The sequence below is a fragment of the Puccinia triticina genome, chromosome 6A (genome assembly GCF_026914185.1).
Source record: "Puccinia triticina chromosome 6A, complete sequence".
NCBI classification, from domain to species: Eukaryota; Fungi; Basidiomycota; class Pucciniomycetes; order Pucciniales; family Pucciniaceae; genus Puccinia; species Puccinia triticina.
Genome location: NC_070563.1, coordinates 7,663,410 through 7,683,421, shown reverse-complemented (window position 1 = coordinate 7,683,421; position 20,012 = coordinate 7,663,410). Strand labels below are relative to the sequence as shown.

At 45.8% G+C, this 20,012-nt stretch overlaps 3 protein-coding genes across 3 annotated transcripts; 1 reads left to right on the top strand and 2 right to left on the bottom strand.

Moving 5' to 3' along the window:
* Positions 1-3,280: 3,280 nt before the first annotated feature.
* Positions 3,281-4,518, bottom strand: PtA15_6A883 (uncharacterized protein; the record flags this gene model as incomplete). The annotated part of the gene is made up of 5 exons (XM_053170634.1): positions 3,281-3,570; positions 3,663-3,963; positions 4,058-4,128; positions 4,236-4,319; positions 4,422-4,518. 5 exons carry the CDS (start codon positions 4,516-4,518, stop codon positions 3,281-3,283), a joined length of 843 nt encoding a protein of 280 aa, XP_053021806.1.
* A 1,848-nt stretch (positions 4,519-6,366) lies between these two features.
* On the bottom strand, positions 6,367-6,698 carry PtA15_6A882 (uncharacterized protein; the record flags this gene model as incomplete). Its single annotated transcript, XM_053170633.1, has 2 exons — positions 6,367-6,559; positions 6,658-6,698. 2 exons carry the CDS (start codon positions 6,696-6,698, stop codon positions 6,367-6,369), a joined length of 234 nt encoding a protein of 77 aa, XP_053021805.1.
* Positions 6,699-15,413: 8,715 nt separating this feature from the next.
* Positions 15,414-16,656, top strand: PtA15_6A881 (uncharacterized protein; the record flags this gene model as incomplete). The annotated part of the gene is made up of 2 exons (XM_053170632.1): positions 15,414-15,644; positions 16,654-16,656. The coding sequence occupies 2 exons, from the start codon at positions 15,414-15,416 to the stop codon at positions 16,654-16,656; spliced, it is 234 nt and encodes a 77-aa protein (XP_053021804.1).
* Between the last annotated feature and the right edge of the window lie 3,356 nt (positions 16,657-20,012).

Sequence of the window (20,012 nt, the reverse complement as noted above, 5' to 3'; positions counted from 1 at the left end):
AATGGGTTTCTGAGGTTTAAGCTGGTGGTGAACCTGCATGGGTTTGTTCAGGAAGTTATCCATGATCATTTCCTGGTGTGTTTGGATGCAGTTGACGACTGAGGCTTGGGCCTGTGGCACTTTTCCTTGGTTCATGCAAAGTTGAGTGATCTCTTTGTGAAGCTCTTGGAACACTCGCCTTGCCTGTTGGGGGGTGAGGTCAGGCTCCATGTCGTTGCTTGATGTCGGAGATGAAGGAAAGGTGAAGGAGTTGGTGAGTGTGTTTTGGGAAGTGGATGGTTGGTTCAGCAGTGCTGATCTTTGTTTTTCAATTTCAGATTCTCAATTCTTCTTCTTCAGTTCTTTGTTGATTTTCTTCTGTCTTTCCTTACTTTTACCAATCCAATTCATTGTGGACCCAAAGGTAGGAGCGGGGAGACAAGCAGCGCAGCAAGCAGGCTTTTAACCTATAAGATGCCTCAATAGAGAAAGGCAAATGGGATCCGGGCAGAACAGTCCCGTTGTGGTCAGTCTTGGAACTGACAAATCCAGCTCCAATCTCAGTAAGATTGCATGGTAGAAACATGGACTAACCTGGGCGGAACAGTCCCGTTGCGGTCAGTCTTGGCACTGACAAATCCGGCTCCAATCTTGGTGAGGAAAAGAGATTGAAGCCGGGCGCAGGTCCGACCAGCTTATATAGTCTAAACCTAACCAGTTGATGATGACTAAGCACCGGTTAGGTTTAGCGTCTAAGTACGTGACTATGCTATGTTTTATAGTTTATGTAATCATGGAAACCTTGACTACCAGAGGTACTGTAACAAGGGGCAGTCGCTTTTAGCTGGCATCCTTGGGGTATTCACGTCAACATTGGGAGCCTTCATCAAGGCCAGGAAGACTGCACCTAGCTTCTTCAATGAGGCTATCAGGACAAGTTTTTTCTTTCTTTTATAGGAAAATTGTTTTTTTGAAGCCTAACACCATGGTCCGTACATTCATTCTACAGAGCAGAGCAAATCCGGCATCCCGGGCTGCAGACTTGGCTAGGTCAGGGCTAGCAATAGCATTGAGTAAAGTCAATCAGGCTTTGGACATGGACCCCAAAAATCTGTGTCTCTCATTTGATTTTGGGATGGCAGTCTCACAGGATTTGGAATATGTCAACCTTGAAGCATCAAAGGAGGAAGCCGTTTTATCTGTTAAGTCCATTCTTTCATCTCATGGTTCAGATCCGGGGGAATTCTTGGTTTTCACACCAGGAAAACAAAATAGTCAGTAAATGACAAGTGACATCACACCAGCTCCAGCCAGCTACCCACCATCTATCCAATATCTATCCACTATCTACCCCAATCTCCCAACCATCTCCTCAACTTCCAAAATTTACCAAGGAGGCCCTGTTCAGTTTTTGAAGAGCCCAACTGATCCTCAGGCCTGTCCAGGTGATACTCAGCTTTGGTACCCAGCTCATGCTCAGATCATACTCAGCTTTTTTGCTCAGCTCATACTCAGCTTTTTCACACAGCTCACTCTCAGAATTGGAATAAAGCCTTTTGAACAGACCTTGCCCAGGTGATGCTCAGCTTTGTACTAGTCCTGGCACAGCTGATGCTCAGCTTTTTACCAGTCCTTGCTCAGCCTTTTCCTAGTCCTGTCCCAGCTGATGCTCAGCTTTGACCCAGTCCTGGGCCAGCTGGCCAGCTGATGCTCAGCTTTGACCCAGTCCTGGGCCAGCTGGCCAGCTGATGCTCAGCTTGCTGAGTATCAGCTGAGCCAGGCCAGGTAAAAAGATGGGAATCAGCTTGGACAGGACCAGAGCTGAAAATCAGCTAGGCTAGGGCCAAAGCTGAGGATTAGCTGAGCCACGGCCAAGGCTGAGCATCAGCTGTGCCAGGTACAAAGATGATAATCAGGTAGCCAGTGCCAAAGCTGAGCATCAGCTGGGCCAGGGCAAAAGCTGAGCATCAGCTGAGCCAGGATAAAAGCTGAGCATCAGCTGGGCCAGGGCCAAAGCTGAGCATCATCTGGTTTTGTCAAATGGAGTGCTTTGATCCTGACACCTGTCATGTGAGCCCTAGATGTGCTGGTGGAGAGGAGCAGCATTGGAGCTGAAACCAAAGCTGTGTCATGTCACTTGCCATCAAGTGACTTCTTTTTTTCCTGGTGTCAGTGATGGGTCATATCACCCGGAGAAAGGAGGTGCGGGTGCGACCATTTGCCCGGACAAGAATATGTTCATTTCTTATTGGTTGGGGGATAATCTTCATGTGTCGAACCATGAAAGCGAAGCCGCAGGAGTCCTGGCGGCTATTGGGTTGGTCAAGGAATCCTGTGTGGGGAATGCTACGAGGCATGTCAGGATCGTTGTGGATAATAAGGGCGTCATCAGACGTACCATGGACCCTGGCGCTCCCAAACCTGGGCAGTGGTTGTTTAAAGAAATTGACAAGGCTCTGGCGGACCTCCCGAGTTACTTGGAGGTGTCTTTTGTGTGGTGTCCAGGCCGCAGAGCTATACTGGGAACCAAAGAGGCGTTGGAGTCATCTTCAGCACCAACTCTGATGGCTAATTAAGGGAACTTCCAAAAGGTCCAACGGACTGCGCTGGCGGATCTCACGACCTCTATCAAACACCAGACTCCCTCGGGTCTTCACATTGCGTCTAGCTCGTTGATTAATCAACTGGCATCAGGTCATTGTGCACTGAAAAACCACCTCTTTCGAATTTGTAGGACTCTCGACCCTCTCTGCCCGTCTTGCGGGGCAAGAGAAACAGTTTTCCACTTTATGAATTTTTGCCCCCAACAAGCAAAAGTTCATAGAAGGACTCTCAGAAGGAACCTGCCGAGGCTCAAGATTCGATTCAAATCCGAGAGGCTTGACTTGGTCCTCAAAAACCGACGGGCGAAAGAGGCAATCTCATGCTTCCTCCGTAATTCAAACCGATTCCCCGAACACTTTTCTCGATGACCTGGAATGTGACATCCTTATTCTTCACAACAAACTAAAGCAAGGGTGATAAAGATAAAGTACAAATTTCGAATAAACAATCGAGAGACAGATGCAAGAACTGGACTAGACAGTTGGGGGAAGCAGTTGTTTGCTGACGTTTCACTTCCTAGTTAAGCCTCTCATCAAACATAGGATCCAGACTGGAAGAGAAAAGGTACATTAACGACGAGATTGAAAGAATGACAGAATCACAAGGCCAAGAAGAAGCTGAAAGCGAGGAGAATAATAGCAAAGATGTTCGTTGAGGTGATATGAACAGTCTATTGAAGAGTGAAATAATCGTGAAATTATCTCGGGGGTGGATCAGACAGGCTGACTCTTTCGAGTGCTTCCTTGTTGTCATTTTTATGCTGTTCACCAGGAAATCCAGGAGCTGGTCGGTATTCTGGAGGCATGGTATACTGTGGTGGTACAAATGGCACATCTTGATGCTGGGGTGTTTGATAGGCCATATTTTGATAGGGTTCCATTGGGTAGGCATTAGGTCCATCTTGAACTCTGCCGTTAAATCGAGGATCTACTGTCTCTTCACGATTATCGGCTGTCCTACTACTTGATGGATCTAGTAATTGGTGATCTGAAGACACGAGATGAGACTTCAGTTATTGTCTGGCAGTCTTCTTCCCGTTGACCGGGCCCAGAATTAAATCACACAAGTAGATCACTCACAATATGCACCGACTATTCCAGTGAACAATAGAGCTAAACAACTGGTCAAGACCAGCCAACCCAGGTCCCACCAGATCCCCCTTTGCCAATCACCTTCACATAATCGCGAAGCTTCGGTGGCATCGATACTAGCGACGGCTCCATTCAACGTTTCTGCCTTGGCTCCGGTCAGTGCGGATCGACAATCATTGATCAAATCACTCTTGACGACGAAGTGCGCGATTAAACGAGTCAATTCGGCTGAAAATATCAGAAAAGCTGCCAATCCGGACACAAAAAAGTATAGCCTCGCAAGGAGAATCTGTGTGGGTTTAAAAGGAAGGAGAAAATGAGACCAAATAAGTTCTAATAGCCTGAACGAAGCCCTACGTCAGACCAAAAGACAGCACTCGTACCTTGTGTGATAAAACAGCTACAATTCCAAATACTTCCAACGCAGCAACGACGAAAAAGAAGACTGACAATACTGAAATACCAAGAAGAAAATTAGCAATTTATTCTCCATTTGAGAAGGATGTGTGTTACACGTGAAGACGTAAACTCCTAGGTGGAACAGGGGGTCAGACACTCAACTGGCATCAAATATTTTCATCCGTTTGGTCTCCGAGTCGTCTGTTCGATCTTCAACAAATTTGACTGCCAATACGAGTGACCATACTGTCACATTAGGCAACGCAAATCGAGTCATAGCAAAGTAAGTTTTGAGTTTCGGGACATTCAGATCAACTGAAGCAACAGGGATGTTGTTTGGAACTCAACTAAGAGAGACCATGGTAGTAAGTAGAACGACCGGTCGTAGCGGTTTAGGATAAGCGCTGGGTAGCATCGAAGACCACGTGGTAGGTGCGTTCAGCATGATAAGTGATATGCAATAATTTCAGTAAACAAGCAACAGGGCGTGCGAGAATTGAAAGCTGCGGGACTCGAAAACAAGCAGCGAGACAAAGTGAAGATATTCCCAGTGAACACTTTACTTGGGGGCTGGGATTGAGTTGAGGAAATATACAGCTGGATAGGGATAGAACCCAAAGCTGCCAGCAGTCAATACTGAGTTAAATCCAGTAAATGATTGCTAGATGCTAATAGATTCAGGCGTTGGTAATTGCAGGCAGAAACCCTTCGGGGATAGAAATGGCCCAAGGATAGGATGAGCAGAACTGGATCTGGGTATTTTTGAAGGGAAAGGACGACATGCCCTTTCCGGAATTACAACATCAGATCGGTCCAGAGTGACTAAACAAAATATGCGCAGGGAGTTCGATGGGACAGCCTCATCAGTCATCCATGGCGAGACTGATTTCATCAACACAGCTGTTTTCCGATACGTAAGGGGCCAGATGGTGGAGTATCACATGAATTATGATCCCCAACTTCAAACAGGTAGATCGGCACGTCAGAGCTACTCCGAAGAGACAACACCCCAGGTTGTGGCCGTATTCAACATTTGGGGTGGCATAAGACCGGCGTTCTATGTACATACGTGGCCGCGCAATGGAGTCAACCGCTCCGTGCAGCCGGCTCTCTTCTTCAGCTGATCCCGGGCAGGTTTCAATTCGAATACAGGCTGAGGCAGTAATCACTTTCAGTTTGGATTAGTATCCTAAACATGTCACAAACCCACGTTCGTCTACCCTAGCCATCGAAATCAGAGATCGACGAGTACTAAGAAGAAGCGAAACGAAACTGCAAACTCAAAATATGAAAAGTTTTGCTGCGATAATTAGCGACATTTATGCGAATCGGGTATCTTTGCGGTAAATTATCTGGAGGGATTCAGAGCATGGAAAGGTAGCGCTTGGGGCCTGATATTTGCAGGCGTGATAAAAAGCAGGAGAAGTCAAGATTCCGAAGTGGAGAGGAAGCTCGGCAACCATAAGTTGTTTGGTGAGCTCGGTTCCCATCAGTTAGAGACGCCCATCAGACAATCGCACCGACCTGTTGCAACCAGACAGGGCCACCGAAATTCCACCGAGGGTAGCAGTGTCATCGTCATGACACTCCTGACAGTATCACTCACGTCTCACGCTTTTCCAATGTTATTCGGATAAGGAAAACATTAGGGGACGGATGAGTGAGGTATCAAAATTTGTACCAGTTTGGTACAGCAATGAATGAGGCGTTTCATAGAGCTTGGTCACAGCCGACCCCAGACGGATGAGACAAAGGTTTTAGCACCATGTCAAACAGTCAACCAACGAGCCAACCAGAGTGCAACCAAACAGCTCATATGAACGGCCCCTGATTGGTTAGAAGGCAGGTTGCGCAGGATACAGACCATGCCATCGAAAGAAAATTGAAGGTTATAGACGGTGCCGAGGGGTTGTGGGGTCAAACGTTGGAAATCAATATGAATCTGAGGAGATACCAACTGCAGGTGTGTGTCCCGTCTGCGGAGCTTTGGTCAATCGAGCATAGGGAGATTTAATTGATACCAAGAAGAACCAAGTCCCAGCTTCGACGAAGGGATTTCAGATAGTTTCAGATCACTCGGCCAAACAAACCTGCTCGGATTCTCTGGGTGGAAGAGAGCAATGTGCTTGTGGAGTGCATAGTTGCAATGGGGCCATGGAGCAAAAACGGCTACACAGCTTGAGCACTTCCATTGATCATATAGAGTGGAAGATAGCCAGCAGGTGCTGTCGCTGAAACTAGTGCCTTGAGTGCTGGCATGGTTGGATCGAAAAGAAGGAAAACGTATTGGGCCTTACCGGTTGACTGCTTGAATATAAGGCGGTGGGGCTGCTGGGGGTGGACGTGTCTCCATGTTGAAGTGGTTGGATATCGAGTGAGCTGGAGGGCTTCTGGATGTCGGCTGGTCCTGGATGGCAGTTCCGAGGTGTGTCTGATGGTGCAAGGCCCAGTGTAGCTGGACGGAGTTCGCTTCAGGTCGCACAGTGCTGTCACAAAGCATGACAGTCATGTGCCATGCCATGGATCAGCATGGATCAGCAGCCAGCCGCTCGAGAGCTCTTAGCTGGACCAGAGGACTTGTCACAAGGCTGTTGCAGAGCTGTCAGCACTAGAGCCTAGTGGCATGTTTCGCCCTACAGGAAGTTTATTTTCCCCAATACCTTTCATAGAATTCTATTTCTCACCGTGCCTTTTGCACCATTAAAATTTCCAGGCTCTTAGCTTATTTTCACCCATTTCAAACTCCTCAATATCCATCCCCCCTGGCAAGAAACATCCTGTAAATGTTGTTGCATGGTGAATTTCTGTAACCAATCCCCCCTTTGAGCCTAGGTGAGCTCAGGGGATTTCAAATTTTGAGCTCAAAAATGCCTGGAAGACCCCTTGAGAATCAGTCCACAGTATGTGAATTGGGCTTTTAACTATGAGGGGTAGTAAGCTAAAAAAACAAGGGATGAAAGCTGAGATAGCAGGCTACAAGTCTGTCTACTCAATTTTTTTCAAACCACAAACTATACCTTTTGAAAATATTTAGGGCCTGTACCATAGCGGGTTAAAAAACTGTTTTTCCCGCAGAAATCAATTTTTTGTGCAAAAAACAGTTTTCCCCAAAAAACACGTACCACAGCGCCTGTTTTTTGGGACAACCAGAAAACAGTTTTCCCCAAATATGGTCGATTTTCAAAAACAGGTCTGACCCTGTTTTTCAAGACTGTTTTTCCTGCCCCATCACCCTCCATCACCTCATTACTCCAAGACCGGAGCAGTCCAGCAATCAATCATCTTGTTGTCTCAGAGAACTCCTCCCTCCCCTTAGGATAATCTATATAGCATACAACTGGATTGGTCCAAGGAAAACGAGCGGAGTTTGCTACAATTGAATTGGACCAAGGAAAAAAGAGAGTCCTTCATCTCTCCTCTTTTCCCTTGGACCGGTCTTCTCCCTCTTCCCACTCAGACCGCTCTGTACTATTGCTTGGAGAGGAATTCTCCTTTCTCTCCAAACAGAAGTTGATTGTTCCGAGAGAAAAAAAGGAACTGAATTGTTCCTAGAGGAACAAGAAATATCTTTGCCATAGGAAGGAGGAGGAAACCTCAGATCCCTCATCCTTCCCTCCCCTTGGACATATGTATAGAGCTAAATCAATCCAACAGGAAAGACGAGGGGATTATATTTTGATCCTCCCATTGCCTCCAACGACAGGAGGAGGGAGTTCCTCTTGGACTGGATGATTGATTGCAGGCCTCCTCCCTCTTGGACCGGTCTGAAGATTTGCCAGAGTACCAATGATCGTCCAAGGTGTTCATGAGTAGGGAAAGCACCACAATGACCCCTTCCCTACTCATGAAGATTTGTGAGCGTACCAAAGATTGTCTTTCGGTGTTATGATGATTGAGATGGATGGTGGAGGAGCAGTGTGGATGTGGAATCTGAAGTGATGGTTGTGGTACACATTATTGAAATCTGTTTTTCTGAATGAGAGTTTTTTGAAAATACAGAAAAGTGCAAAAAAAATGTTTTCCCTGCACAAGAAAAACAGAATTTGTATGGTTCAACTTCAGGCCCTTATATTTTCAAAAAAAAAATTGTTTTTTACAAGAAAAACTCGAGTCTGTTGGGCCAAAGATGTGAAATTAGAGGTAAGCGTCTCTGAAAAGCTTGGAGAAAAATTGGGTGGCCCCCAACACGTTGGTATTGTGCCCGCAAGCTTGGCGCCAAAAAAGAGCCAAGCAGTGCCATTCAAATCAGGGGAAGTGTTCCCTTTAAATGTTTTTGGGCTCTCCTTTTTGCCCATTCAATATAAAACATTAATGTACAACCTTTTGTTGCAAGATCCGTTGTCACCAAATTTTGTTTTTATTTTCCCCAAAATTCCTTTTTCAGCAATCAACTCCCTTCTCATTGAAGGTACCCAAAGCTAAGAATGCCGAGAGAGTACCAGGGTCCATGAGCATAGGCAAAACCAAAACTGTTCTAAAACAGACTGGGAAGGCAGCTGTAGAAGAAAGGTCCAAGTGGCAGTTTTAGACTAGGAGCAACAGTGCAAGAGCTACGCTACAAAAAGCGGCAGCGTAGCGGTTTTAGCCTCGCTTCGCTAAGCTTTTTGTAGTGGACTTGGCGCTTCGCTATTTGCTACATTTTTTAAGGGGAAAAAATTAAAGAAAATAGCGCGCTTTTTTTAGCGCAGAGTAGCGGCAATTCGCTATGCTTCTCGCTATAGTAGCGGAAAAAACGCTACTGTAGCAATTTTGCTGCGCTACCATAGCACCATTCAAACATCAATACTGCACATCATAAAATGATGGAGGATTGATGTTTGTGTACTATTTCTGGCATTTTCCACCAAAAGGCAGAGATGCCCGCTACGCTTTTGACACAAAAGCGACCCGGTTCGCTACGCTTTTGGCGCTAAAAAGCGCTATTAGCGCCAAAAAGCGCCAAAAAGCGTCAATTTTTCCGCTGCGCTATACTGTAGCGAAGCGGCAAAAAAAAGTGCTTCGCTACGCGCAGGCCAAAACTGCAGTAGCGGTTCTGGCGCTTCGCTACCGCTCAAAGTAGCGATTTTCCGCTAGCGCTAACGCTATTCTGGATCCAGAGTAGCGTGTTTCTGCTTTGCTACCCAAAAGCGCCGCTTTTCGTAGCGAAGCGTAGCTCTTGCAGTGTTGCTAGGAGCAGACATGTGATATATAGAGGTACATTGTCTTGGACAGACCTCCATCCTCACTTCCCACTCCAACAGTTTCTTGTGTTCTGCGCTCCATATTTGAGATTTCTCTGACTCACAGGAAATATTCTGAATTTTAAATTCCATCCCACCCCACTGTTTCTAAAGGAAGGAGGTGCTTGCTGCTGTAAGACTCAAAAGTGGTAATGAAACCCTTTTGCTGAATTTTGAAGGGTATGATGGAGTCGCAAGCTCTGCCCTTCTGTTATCAGTCAACAAGACCCACCAAGCTCAGCTTGGCAAGTTTTATTAAGTGATAGGTCCAGCGGTGGGTAGTTACGATACGCTACAATAACCACCGTTATCTGTGTAGCGTAACAATTGCCGTTACTGCGCTCAGGCGTTAGCGTACTAGTAACAACCAGTTTTAACCCCAGGCCTGTATTGTAACGTGCCTGATTTTTTTGGTGCGTTACTCGCGTTACTAGTAGTGTAACACGTTAACCACCGGTTAACGGGATGAAGAGGGGCAAATGGCCCCTCTGGATCATATGTGGTCCAATATCTGCCCCTCCGTTGTGGTGGTCAAACTGGTAGTCAAATCATTTTTCAGTTCTCAAATTTCACCGGCGCTCCCTTCAAGATCAATCCTCTCAAGACTCAAGACTCTCAGTTTATGACTCCTTTCCCTTTCCCCTATTTTTCACTTCCCTCTCTATTTCCTCTCCCTTTTTCTTTCTTGGTCCTAACACAGCTTGTGCTGGGGGTTTATTCCATGTTTTTGTTTCTGACCTATTTCTCTGCTCCTCCTCTCTGTGTTGTGTTATTTCTTTCTCATCCCTTAGGCTGTGGTTTTCTTTTCTTTCTACTCTATTTCCATCCTGCTGAGTTCTTTTGTTCTGTTTTGTTTTGATTCTGTTTTCTAGTTTCTTTTGTTTGACTTGTTGTTTTTTTTTTTTTTGTGTTGTTTCGTGTGCGCGCGCACAGCGCGCAAGGAGATGATGAAATGTATGTGACATGTTGTCTCCCCGAGTCCAAGTTCGCAGAACTTGGAGGAGGGGAGCAGCATGGCATTCTGATCCGCCATCAAATCTTATTGATCCCAGAGTCAAGAATCCGAGTCCTACGAATCCTTTCCCTTCAACAAATCACTCGAAACATCCCAGAATCCCCAACAAAAACCGCCGCCAAGGATCCAACCCCCGGCGAAACAACACTCAAAACCACTTCCCCCAAAGCTATCACCCGATCTCCCTACGACTCATCCACGGGCCATCCGAGAGGGCAGCCGCCAGGCATCCATCCCCTCCCAGCGCTGTCACCGGCCTAGCACCGGACAAAGAGCCATACTGTGTGGGCAGATATTGTAACGGATGTCAAAGATCGAACATCCTGGGTGTGCAATATTGTAACGCACTTCCGTTACAGTTAACAGTAACGGTAAAAAGGGAAAAACCGTTACAATATTGGTACGTTACCAATAACCATACCATACCTACCCACTGTTGATAGGTCTGGTCTGTTACAGATAAAATCTTTTTGACTGGCAACATGTAAGTGTCTTAATTACTTTGTTATAAGGGTTGAGTTATTGTTATAAGGGTTTTAGGATTTGAGTGTGGATGAGTGTTGGGTGACTTGTGAGTTCTGTGTGAGGAACTGGGGAGCAGGCCACTGGGGGTGGAGAGAGCTCCTTTTATAGACAAAAGTGGAGCCCCAAAGGGGCTTGTGGGTTAGGGTTTTCAGCTAATCTAGAAAACAGGGTGAGGGCTTTTAGCTGGTGAGAGTAGATACAAATGATGTCATAACCCCCCAAGGGCCCATGAATGGTGTCAGAATATACCACAGAACATTCTAAATATGCCAGGGGTGCATACATGATGTCAGAATATACAAAAGAACATTCTAATGCATGCATGAGGTGACAGTAGACTGCATGAGCTGTCATACAGGGGGAATTAGTGTATACACAAATTCTGAGGCTGCAGAAACAGTGTAAATGATGTCATACTATGTATATAAAGAAGTGTATGTAGTTAACATGTAATGAGTGTAGCCTGACAGGGAGATGTATGTTTGTATCCTGTGATGTGTATAAGTGTACTACTCTGAAACTTGGGTTGGGGCAGGTGACAGCTGGGTTACTGGGGCTGGCCATGTGATAGGTGTCCATGAGGTGTAACTTCCACACTAGAGGGGGCCCAGGGGTGCTTCCAGTGGTGACTAGTGGTGAAATTGGCCGTAGAATCCATTTCTGGGATCCAATTGGTGGTATCTTGAGGCCTAGTTGAGTAATTATGTGGCATAGAAAAACTTTTTATTTTTCCACTTTTCCGTCCACCACACCGCGCATACCCTCCTTGATTGTAGATACAAAGAATGGTTCATAAAAGAACAATCTGCACTTGCTACGCTTCTAGCCTAAATTGAGCGGAACTCAATTTTATCCCTAGGCTTGGGTGGACTGAGAGACTTCTCTTTGAATTCTCCTATGCACCCTAGAGGGGGATAAAACTAATTCAAAACCAATTTGATTCAGTTTTGTCCACTCTTGACACAAGTGAGAGAATTGTAAAAGCTGAAGAATGTATTTCTTTATAAGTATGGCTGAATAAAGAAATACAAAGGTATAATAATAGTAGTGTTCTATTAAAATAACAAAGGTTTTTACCTGAAGGCAGATGCTTAATCTGCTCGAAGATGCTTGTCTGTGTTCGTAACTTAGTTGAGTGACTAGTGACTAAACAAGGCTGAGATGTATCTAGTTAAAAGCACTAAAACATTACGGTTACATTGATTGTTAGTACTTTAATCTAGCTGGATAACTTCTTATTAAGAAGATGAAAAGAACTTTACATATTTGTAAAGATCTAGTCTTTTGTTTAATCTTTGTCGACCATCAAGGAGCTAATACGGTCTGCGAGACTCGTGTGTCTGTTTTAAGGCAATTGAAGAGTCAGAGACTTCTTCATTGAATTGAGATTTAGAAGAAAGAAAGCGTCAGACGACTCACAATATCTTTGTGAACGTTTGACTGCTTTGATCTTTTGTTTTGGTTTGGACTTCGGGATTGATTGATCTGTAGAAGAATGAAAAGATGATTAGCTTTTCATTCGACTGGGTTTGTGAAGTCTGCAACTCACGAAGAGCTTATTGATAGCAAATCGACTGAGTTTTGAGCGGTGACGTTGCTGTTGTCACTGGTTGGTGCAATAGCGCGAGGCTTCTTGCGATCTGGGTTGTGCAGGGGATCTGTCACAGATTTGCAGAGGATAATGAATATCAATATTCATTATGAACTCTTTGGTGAGTGTACTAGAGTACTACTCACCAGGGGTACTCCTCTTATGAGGGTGAGTTGAATTCCAACAACAAGTACTAGAAGTTAGTACCAATATGCAAAATGGATTTCTGTTACCAGCTACATATTAGTGGGGTTCACAATTGAATTTTACTAAACTTTGGAGCCAAATTTAAGGCCTTTATGAACAAATTTTTAAACTTTTGGGAGAATGCACAGCAGCAGGTGATACTGATCAATCAGTGCAATTTATTGATTTTTTAAAAAAGGGGGTTGATCAGAAATCAACTCCCAAAAATTAAAAAATTGACTCCCAAATCGAGGTTAACGTCGCGCGGCGGTCCGCGCGACGTCTGTCTCGGGTCCCCATGACCCAATTTTGACCCGGGGGCATTTTGGGAGTCGATTTTGTAATTCCGCAATCCCAAACAGGAGTCGGAATTTTAATTTCGCAAAAAATGCCGGAAAATAAAGAAAAATTTATACCTCCGCACTGGGGCACCCAAAGCCCCCCAAAATTTTACAGCACTCTAAATACACTCTCTAGAGCACATGTTAAGCTTCACGGCATTAGCACACTTCAGGGAGACCCTGTGTAGCCGGGGGCGGATTTGGCGGATTTCCTACTAATGCAATGCGCCATGTCCTGAGATATGGTGATCCAAATGCCCCCAAAATTCTACAGCACTCTAAATAAACTCCCTAGAGCATATTTTAAGCTTCACGGCATTAGCACACCTCAGGGAGACCCTGTGTAGCCGGGGGCGGATTTGGCGGATTTCCTACTAACGCAATGCGCCATGTCCTGAGATAATATTTTTGCGGTCTGTATCAGTAATTGTAGATAGGAGGGCGGGGAATCCTTCGAGCTGCCTCCTCTTTTTTATCTCTTCTTGATCAGAAGATATAGAGGGTTCAAGTGAGGATAAGCAGTAGGAAATCTGCCAAATCCACCCCCCGGCTACACAGGGTCTCCCTGAGGTTTTCAAATGCCGTGAAGCTTAACATATGCTCTAGAGAGTGTATTTATGTGGCAGAAAAACTTTGGGGGCATTTGGATCACCGTATCTCAGGACATGGCGCATTGCGTAATTAGTAGGAAATCCGCCAAATCCGCCCCTGGCTACACAGGGTCTCCCTGAGGTGTGCTAATGCCGTGAAGTTTAAAATTTTCTCTAGGGAGTTTATTTAGAGTGCTGTAAAATTTTGGGGGCATTTGGATCACCGTATCTCAGGACATGGCGCATTGCGTTAGTAGGAAATCCGCCAAATCCGCCCCCAGCTACACAGGGTCTCCCTGAGTTGTGCTAATGCCGTGAAGCTTAACATGTGCTCTAGAGAGTGTATTTAGAGTGCTGTAAAATTTTGGGGGGCTTTGGGTGCCCCAGTGCGGAGGTATAAATTTTTCTTTATTTTCCGGCATTTTTTGCAAAATTAAAATTCCGACTCCCGTTTGAGATTGCGGAATTACAAAATCGACTCCCAAAATGCCCCCGGGTCAAAATTGGGTCATGGGGGCCCGGGACAGACGTCGCGCGGCGGTCCGCGCGACGTAAACTCGATTTGGGAGTCGATTTTTTAATTCTTGGGAGTCGATTTCTCAACCCCCTTAAAAAAATGTTCATAAACACCTTAAAATGTGTCCCAAAGTTTTGTAAATTTCAATCATGAACCCCCCTATTCTTGTTGCCCCATCCATGTTTTGCTTAATTTGTGTATGCGTCTCCATCCAGATAAAGCACATCTAGGACACCTGTGGCTGCCAAACGGCCAGGCCGAGGGCAATGGGCCGTCATGATCAATTGAAAGCTCAGTGCAATCGATGGTCCTGAACGCGATCTCACCTCTCAAGGGCAGAGGAGGCTGGCATCAGCTTTTGAGGTCGAGCCAGAGCGGTCCAACCAGCAACGAGGCCGGAGCCTTTCCACAAGCTGCTCGGATGACAGGACTTAACTTTCTGCTGATTGCAGCTTATACCCTTACTTAACTATTTTCCTCTCTGGGACGCCGTCAATGTTTTACCACTCTCCGGGTAGGAGGATGTGGACTGGCCAACTTTGAATTCCACTTTTGTTTTGTTGAACCTGCCCTCAGACACAATCTTTGGTTTGTTGAGCTGAACGCTGAGTTGGCTGTGGGTTCCTGGGTACATTAGCAGCTTGGCCTCGCCACGGGGAAGTTTGATCAAGTCCCAGTTCTGGTCAGCAGCGCAAATAGGCGCGAATCCCCAGCGGGAGGACACGTCATCAACGGCATCAATAATGTGCTGTGCACGCCATGGCAAGTCTCTCCAACCGGTTCAAGGGTCGATCACACTGGTGGGCGGACCTAGGAGGAAGGTTAATCCTGATATCTGATTCCGAGATAAACCTCTAAAAAACATGGGTCGCTTGGCCAGGATAAATAGTCAAGGTTTGGTTTTCTGGAAGAGTAAATATGAAGGGATCTAGAATGTTCGAGCTGACTTGGACAACTTGCACTTGTTTCTTAACCATGTATCTCCAAGCATCTTATCTCTAAGTAGCTATCTATGTACTGCCGAGATGCAAACACCATCTCTTCTGACTAGGGACTCGCTGGGGCAAGGCTCGCCGCTTCACCGACAGAAGAGGCAAGGATGCTCCTCTTCGCGGACTTTGTGGTTCTCTGGCATCCGTTAAATAGATACAGAAGTACATATATTCATGTAAATCCATAGAGATAGAATCGTGGTTCACCATAAATTGTGCTTGTATGTATCTCACCAGATATTCGCTTGCACTCCTCTCGCAGCCTCGCTTACCCAACCCGAGGCTCCGAGCTCGATACACACATACATATAAAGACATCGTTATCTTCATTTGGAGTTGAAGTGCCCCGACCCCTACCGAAAAGATGCAATCCTCTTCCTCTTCTTCTTCGCCCTTAGAATCTCAACATGAACTCCATCCAGGCTCCAGAAGTCCCGCTGACTCTAATCATCAAGAAGGCTCCAAGAAGGAGAACAAGAACCGACAGAACACCAAGCCACTCGATCTCAATTCATATTTTAATGATCTTGCCGATAAAAGCTCTTCGAGGACCAAGACATCCAAACCCCCCTTTTCCACCCTCCGCCCGGTCAGAGTAAGTACCCCACTCAGATCCCAACAAGCGCAATCGTGTTCGTACAAGTTCTTAACGCTTTCTATATTTCTTCGTACACAGAGGGCTTTAAGATTAAAGGGAGTCCCCAAACCTCGAAGAAGGAGCACTACACACACTGTGCCCCCAAGCAGAGATGAAGGAATTGAGTACGACGACGACGACGACGACGACGAAAACGATGATGATGATGATGCTGAATGGGTACGGGAGAGATGGAATCAACTGATGAATCGCCAAAGACTGGCTGAAGCCGACGTGCGCCGGGCGATCCTCAACAGGGACCGATTGGGGCCTTCGGTAGGCATGCTTTTAGATACAATCTAAAAGATCAGCTGATCATCATACTAACCCCCAACGTGTTCTGCATCCTTCGCCCCCCCCCCCCCCCCCCCCCCCCCGATCTCGAACAGGAGTTATCCAGATGGCTCGATTCCGATGATACTTGTACCTTACCCTTGCCCACCCTCGGCGTCCAATTGCGAATGATGAAAGACAACTAGCCATCAGATTAGAGATTGAAATATTTATTGATACATATAGACCCGACAAAATAGAAAGTACAAAAAATGTTAGAAGTATAATTTATAGATCTTGACAAGGATTCTTAAAGAATTGTATAAGTCTCGGGTTACATGTGCTTGGAGGCGCTGGCCCGACATGTCGGACGGTGGATGACTTCCCGTCACATCTGGGTTCCTCGCAGTTGTGGATATAGCCTCAAAAATCTAGATTTTCGCAGGGAAATCTAGCTTTTGGTGCTCTCAATCACTTCTGGCACTCTCCCAGATCACGACGGGAAGTCATCCAGTTTTTCTTTTGGTGCCTTGGATTTTTTTGTGTTGGCAAATTTTTAAAAACAAATTTATTTGCCAACATGGCCAGAAGCTGCCGTATTACGGGTTTCCACTGTGTGTATCACCACATATGCAGACCAATATGTACATAAATTATAAATATGTCCATAAGCGCCATTGCAGCAACCCCACAGTAAACTGCCAGTGCGGACCACCCAAACAGTTTGCTTTCCAACACTGCCAGCATATTTGGCTGGGATGAAGTAATCCCAGTTTAACTGGGATGCACTCAACCAATTCAAAATGGGTTCATCTTGGCCAATGAAATATAAATCCAAGGGGGGTACCTTGTATTTATATTTCATCAGTTGAGATCAACCAAGTTTAAATTGGTTGTGTTCATCCCAGTTTAACTTGGATAACCTTAACCCAGCTAATTATGCTGGCAGTGCAAGGAATCCCGCAAGGCTTGACAGCTTGCTGGAAATCTTCAAAGAGCTTGACAGCTTGCTGGAAATCCTCAAAGAGTTTGACAGCTTGTTGAGTGGACTTGATAGACAAGCACTGATTTTGGAACAGCTCATCAGGAGCCCTGGGGGAGCCAAGGTACACCACTGGGTCACTTCCTGGGATTGATGTTGGTTGGTCCAACATTACATGATCAGAGAACATTGGTCTGACCAATTACATGATTGGGATTGGTTTGCCCAGCAAATCCACAATCTGCATGATTGGGCACCAATGGTTGACCCCAACTTCCCACAGAACCTCAAAAATTCAGACAATTGGCTGAAGACTTGTGCAATACTTATACACTGTGCCCCACCAGGATCCAAGCTGATTGCTGCAGTGGCTATAGTGCACAGCAAGAAGCGCTGGCCTTGCAGTTGTGGGTTCAAATCACCCTTTTTTTCCCTTCTCACAGCAGCAGGCTGCATAGGTCAGCTGCCATGCCATAATTGGGATATGGTGAAGGTCTCATTTGTGCCAACATTTGACTGACCATGCCCCGGGAATTTCATGGTTGTGGAGGACCCACATTGGTTACCAAGACCAAGTGTGTGGTTGGTCAAAACATCAAATCACATTATTGGCCAGGGTTTGCTTTACTGGGAGGCCTTGGTGAGCCAGTTGACAACCACAAAAGCTTGCCACGGGATGGTGTGTGTGTACATACATGTCTCATGCTCCTCAGTAAGCCAGCAGAAAACAGAGGCTTGCCAAGGGCCGCTATACACATGGACCAGTATCCCCCACAGAGTCCAATTGACTCTCAGAAGTTGAAGCAGTTGGAATATTCTTGTTGTGACTCTGAAACCTTGATCTCTATTGCTCCTCCTCCACCGCCTCTTGAACCCCGCGCACTCCAAATGTGGAATTTGCCCACCGCACATCTCAACACCCCCCCTCAAACTCCACACCACTAAATACAATAGGAGAAAAAGAAAAGGAAATGGAAAAAACTAGAAAAACATGAACAAATAGAGAGGGGGATAAACATGACATAATTAGAGAAGGAATATAACAAACAATAGAAAAAGGATTGATTCATTGAAATATCTTAGCCATAGATGTGTTGTGAAGATTGGCCCGAAGAGGTTTGGTGAAAAAATCGGCAATGTTGTCGGATGTTGATACCCAGTCGAGTTTGATGTTATGTTCCCGCACTGCGTCATTGACAAAGAAGAAGTTGCGCTCCAGACTCTTCATCCGACCTTTTGATGCGTTATCGTCGGATACTAGTACTGCGGCCCGGTTGTCACATTTGAGGATGAGATCAAGATTGATGTCGAGAGATTTGATTATGGGGATTAGAAATAATAAGAAGTCAATGGATGATCCAATTGAGATGAATTCCGCTGCGCATGTCGATGTCGCCACAACTTTCTGCCGCCGTGAACCCCACGCAATTGGGCTCCCGAGAAACGTGAGGATGAAATCAGACGTTGATCTTTGGAATTCCCCGCCCCAATTCGCGTCAGACCAAGTTATCAATTGGTTGTTTGTGTGTTTCAATTGAAGCCGCTTATCCTTTGTTGTTGCTAGATATTGTACCAAGTGCTTGAGTCCCCCCCAATGCGAATTGTCCGGGTTAGCACTGAATTGAGCAAGATAGTTTACAGCAAAGCTGAGGTCCGGTCTTGAACCAAGGGCAATGTAGTTCAGCGACCCAATGAGCGATTGAAACAGAGTTGCATTTACCAGTTCCCCATTCGATGTCACTAGCGTGTCTCCGAGTAACGGTGTATATGTTGGAATGATTGTTGATTGTACGTTTTCTTGAAATTTCTTGATGGTTTGATCGATCAGAAGCGGCTGGCTGAAAAAAATTGCATCGTCCTCGTAATCCATCCAAATTCCCACCAACTTATCCGGTTGTTCATCCCACTTAACTCGTAAATTCTTTTCCAAATTTTCTCGCAAATGCTGAAGGCCCGAATGGTCATTGCTGAAGACAATCCTGTCATCGACGTGGATCCAAATGATGATGATTGAATTTTCCTTTTTGTACCTGTACAAACATTCCTCCACTTCATCACATTCGAAACCCCAGCGCTGTAGTAAACCCCTAAAGTGTTTCCACCAGCACCTGCTCGCCTGCCTAGTACCATAGAGAGCCTTCTTAAGTTTCAGGACTTTACCTGCCAAGTGGGGAAACAATTCCACTGGAAGGTTGACGTAAATGGTCTTGTCGATGGGACTGTGCACAAAAGCGCCCGTGATATCAAATGAATTAATTTTCCAATTGTTTGATACAGCCAGCGTAAGTAGCAATCAAAGCGTTGTGAGCAATGCCGTTGGCGCAAATGTTGATTTCACGTCTCTCCCAATCCGTTGCTTGAATCCTCGCACGACGAATCAAGCCTTGAGCCGATCCACGGTACCATCCTATTTCCTTTTAAGGTCGAAAACAAAACGTGTGCCAATCGAATGCCTGGAGCCTTTATCTTCAATGTCGAATGTGTCAATATCTACCAGCTGGTTCCACTCGGTCATACAGGCGCTCCTCCATTTATCTCTAGCCGGTCCTTTTAGTGCTGCACGAAGACTTGTCGGGATGTCCGCGTCGGTGATTGCTTGGATTTTGTCTATTTGAGAATCTTGCGTGTCACAAACTTCTTTTGTTGGCTCTTTGCCGAGTGTCAAAGTTCTACGAATGGAAGCATTGTTAGATTCTGAGCCTGGGGAAGGGATGAGTGGTTTCCCTCGGAAGTCAAGGAACTCAGCACACTCGGAATTGATGATCTTCCTGGTGGCAGGATTCCAAAAGTACCATCCGCGCTTGTCGTCTTGATAGCCGACAAGATAACCAGTCCAACCCCGTGCGTCCAATTTGCGGCGACGCTCCTTGGGTATGTGAACACATGCTTTAGTACCAAATGAAAATAGAGATTCAGCCGTGGGTTTCCTGTCAGACCACATTTCCAGGGGGCTCGTCGTGCACCGGGTGTTGGGGAGTTGGTTGATGAGAAAGCAAGCACATTTGTAAGCGTAAGACCAAAGTGTTGCAGGGAGCTGAGAGTGTGCCAGAGTTGTCCTAGCGATGTCGCCC